General features: G+C 40.6%; 1 protein-coding gene across 1 annotated transcript in view; it reads left to right on the plus strand.

Annotated features, from left to right (window-relative positions):
* Positions 1-3,397, plus strand: part of LOC109511350 (tumor necrosis factor ligand superfamily member 6-like) — a 4,954-nt gene extending 1,557 nt beyond the window's left edge. Inside the window, exons 2-6 of the mRNA XM_019862432.1 lie at positions 14-163; positions 1,439-1,472; positions 1,874-1,942; positions 2,216-2,275; positions 2,966-3,397. Of these exons, the coding sequence (XP_019717991.1) occupies positions 14-163; positions 1,439-1,472; positions 1,874-1,942; positions 2,216-2,275; positions 2,966-3,351 (699 nt within the window). The 3' untranslated portion in view covers positions 3,352-3,397. The remainder of the gene's footprint in view (positions 1-13; positions 164-1,438; positions 1,473-1,873; positions 1,943-2,215; positions 2,276-2,965) is intronic.
* The last annotated feature ends 518 nt before the right edge of the window (positions 3,398-3,915 follow it).

The following is a 3,915-nucleotide window of genomic DNA, read 5'->3' on the forward strand; positions in this document are numbered from 1 at the left end:
CGCCGCCGCCGCAGCCCCTCCGCTGCCGCCCCGAGCGGGCCGGGCCCGACGGTGCACTGGGCTGGCTCAGACGATTCTCTTCATGCTGGTGAGCGTGGCTCTGACCGGGCTCATCCTGGAGGCGCTGCTCATCTTCTACCTGCATTCAAATCATTTCGAGCAGGTAAAGAGCCCATCGGCGTCCCTGCACACACATCATCGTCAACATCGGATGGGTCCCGCGTATAAATTGGCGTTACAATTTGAATTAAAATACTCTTTTACGCGTTTACTCTGAATATAATTTCTAAAAGATTATATATACACATTTATATACAACATATGCATTTTGGTCTTACAGTTTCTTTCCCTTTAAATGTATATCCATATAAATTCATTTAAGATTCAATGTAGTTTGCCTTTTTCAATCAAGTGTAACGTGTTTTATTTCTTTTAGTTAAAAAAATAATGTATTATTCCTTTTTAAAAAAAAACATTTAGCATTAAAAATATTTGCTTTCTCTTTCTAAGGTGAGATTTTTTTAACCGATCTATGCATTTTCTTTTATTCTTTACAAATTCATCATTTTATGACTGCATTTGATTTCTTAAAAACATGTATCTTTAGAAATGTTCACTTTTTACATGAATTTCGAAATATATTGAATTTATTACCCATTAAAAATACTTCACCTCTTTTGTCAAAAAAAAAAAAAAAAATCTAAAGTATTTTATTTCTATTTAAAACTCCTTAAACCGAGGGCAACTATACCAAAGACGGCTTTGGAAAGGTGCACCCAAAGTAAATTTGTCGCTGTTCTTGAACCAAATGGAGTATCAGCATAGTTTTGGTCTCTTTTTGAAATATTCAGAATTTTATCATTCTGAATATTTCTCTCATACAGTAAGAATTTGATTAGGTGCTCCTGTCCAGTACTGAACTATGGATGTTCGAAAACAGAAAAAAAAAGGCGAATCTTATGTTCGTCTAATTTCTTTTCACAAAATCTGCCTTGAAAATGGATTTGGTTGGTTACAAATTCCCCTTGAATCCCCGTCATTCTATCACTCACAGTAATATGCTGCCATGTATCTTTCAGAAGTAACATGGTGTGTGTGCGGCAGCCATTTTGACTCAAGTGGCGACAAAGGTTACAATGTTCAGTAGAGTTTGATGTGATGGCCGGTGGGCTTTTTGTGATACTTGTATAATCATACAGTACTTACAGTACACAGCATATGAAAAAGAAAATGCGTGAGCGTTTCCTGTTGGGGTCTTGAAGTTGCTCGTGGATGGCAAAAGACTAACACCTACACGGTGCAACTGTGGCAAAAGGAAGTGGTCGAGTTCCTGTTTCCCCCGGCTGACTGTCTTGTCGCACAAGCAACCATGAAGCATCACTCCAGCGAGGCTGACATCTCATTTCGATCTGTCTGACATGTTCACTTTGCGTTGCAGACGCCGTCAACGTCGCATTCCAAGTTGACTGCAGGTATGTTGGCGGCACCTTTTCAATTCAATGCTAAAATGAGGGCTCATAAGGCGCAGTATACAGTAGTCACCAAACAACGTCAGGAAAAGCCTACTAGAACATCTGAAAATGATCTGGGGTTTATCAACGCAACTTACAATGGCGGCGGGTGTGTGCTGACTCACCATTTAGCTTGAGTTTGGATGAATGTGAGCACAGCCAAATTCCCAGTTAGAAGAGGGTGTGCACACATGTGCAACATTATTTTTAAGTCATGGAGGATCACATTCATGGAGGATTTCCCCCCCCTAATGATTTATCTTGGTCTCATTTTCATACCTCATTTTTGTGTGTTTTTTTTTGGGTGTGTAGACTTTTTAGATCTGTAAATGACATCACTGTTTTTCCTCCTCCCCGAACAGAAAAAAAGGCATCTCCCCACATTTCCACTCATCATAGCTCTGTTTCCAAACCCCTCACACGGCTGTTGGGTGAGTCTCAAGTGCTACTACCGGTACTTTAGGAGAGTGGGTGCAACAACTTTTTCTTTTTTTTTTCCTATGGAGGTGTACAAATTAGAGTTCATATTCATGGCAAAATTCCCCCAAGAGATTTATCCTGGTCTCGGTTTTGTATCACAAATAACTGGCATTCAAACTGGGGTGTGTAGACGTTTTCGATCCATGGTAAATCCTCTTTATTACCTAGGTGTAGACTTTTTAGATCTGCAAATGACATCACTGTTTTTCCTTCTCCCCCAACAGAGAAAAAACGATCTCCACATACTTGCACTCCTGATTCCAAACCGGTCGCACGCCTGATTGGTGAGTCTGACACGTGCCGCTATTTTTGATTTCAATGAATGCAAGTGGCCCCAAGTTTTGAAATCAAAGCAAGAAAGTGTGATCGACTCAACTACAACATGGACCCCCCCACCCAAAAAGGGAACTGTTGCTGTTGGTTTCGCTGAAAAAGAAAATAGCACTCCCGTCATTTATTTTTAATATTATGTTAAAAAAAATACAACTTCTATTTGATTTTAATTCATATCTTTTAATGTGTAATTAGCCGTGACATTTTTTTGTTGACGCTAACCCATTTAGTTACTTAACTCATTTCATAAATGGATTTTCATATACTTTTAATTGTAATTGAAATATTTATATATATTTATTCTACCTCACAACCATAGGTAATAATAATGACCATGTTTTAAAAATAAATGCACCTTTCAAATATTTTGAAAATAAACATGTTGGGGTGTGAATTATGACGTGAGAGAACAGAAAGTTATGCAAAAAGCGGATGTTCAAGAGTTTAGGGAGAATGTCAAATGAAGTTGACCTCCTAACCTCGAATGCATACAGGGTGTCTCACACATTTCGTTTTTTTCCCAATTTCGTTCAAGTATCTGTCGAAGGGATACCTGAAAGGAAATAGGAAACCATAAGTGTATAAGTGTCTTTTGGGATGGTGCATACAGCATTGACGGCTGTTGTGTTGACTGTCTGCAGGTGGCAAAGATGCAACTCACGGCAAAAGCGTAGTTGGCTGGAGCCTTATTTCGGGCAATCTTCTCTGCGGCATGGACTACAAGAACGGAAGTCTGCTGATCCGCCGAGAAGGCTTCTACTTTGTCTACTCCAAATTGTCCTTCCACAAAAGCGCCACCACCTTCCACCACACCGTCGTGAAGCGCACTCGCCGGCACCCCGGCGGCACTGTCCCCCTCTTGCAGGCCAGGGAATTTTCTTCTGCAGACAAGAACAACGGCAACACTTTCCTCGGCGGGGTCTTTCACCTGCTCAAAGATGACGCTCTGTTTGTCAAAGTCAGCGACACTTCCAAAATAGTGCAGGTCATCGCTCACGAGAACGTCTTTGGTGCATTTATGATATAAATGGCGTCGTGTCATGCTTAGGGTCAGCTGTTTCAGACGCTTTTATCAAAAATTTTACGTCGCTTTTTTTTTACCTTTTTGTGCTCAGGCCTAAGACATGTATGTACTGCTTGTGTCATCTAAATGCAGTTACAATTTAGTGGGTGGGGGTGTCAACGGCAAGATTTTTGATCTTTGCGACAGGGCTTGGTCTCTACTGAAAACTACGGCTTACATTTTCAAATCGCTAACTATCAGAGATTCAAGCAAGAACCGTCCTGATTTGGATCAATTATCATGTGACCTTGGTACCTGATTATAAATAGTTAAACAAGTAAATATGCTCGTATGCACACTCACAAGCACTTCGACGGATCGGTTATTAAAATGCTATGGTAAAGCCAGAATCCCAAACATCAAATAGAGCTAGCTAGTTTAGCTTGAATGCTGTAGTTAGTAAATATTCTAGTTTACTCACACAATTCTCCAAACTCTCTCTCTCTCATTCACACACACACACACACACACACACACACACACACACACACACACACACACGCGCGCGCGCGCACACACACACACACA

The sequence above is a fragment of the Hippocampus comes genome, unplaced genomic scaffold (assembly GCF_001891065.2).
Source record: "Hippocampus comes isolate QL1 unplaced genomic scaffold, H_comes_QL1_v1.1 scaffold171, whole genome shotgun sequence".
NCBI lineage: Eukaryota > Metazoa > Chordata > Actinopteri > Syngnathiformes > Syngnathidae > Hippocampus > Hippocampus comes.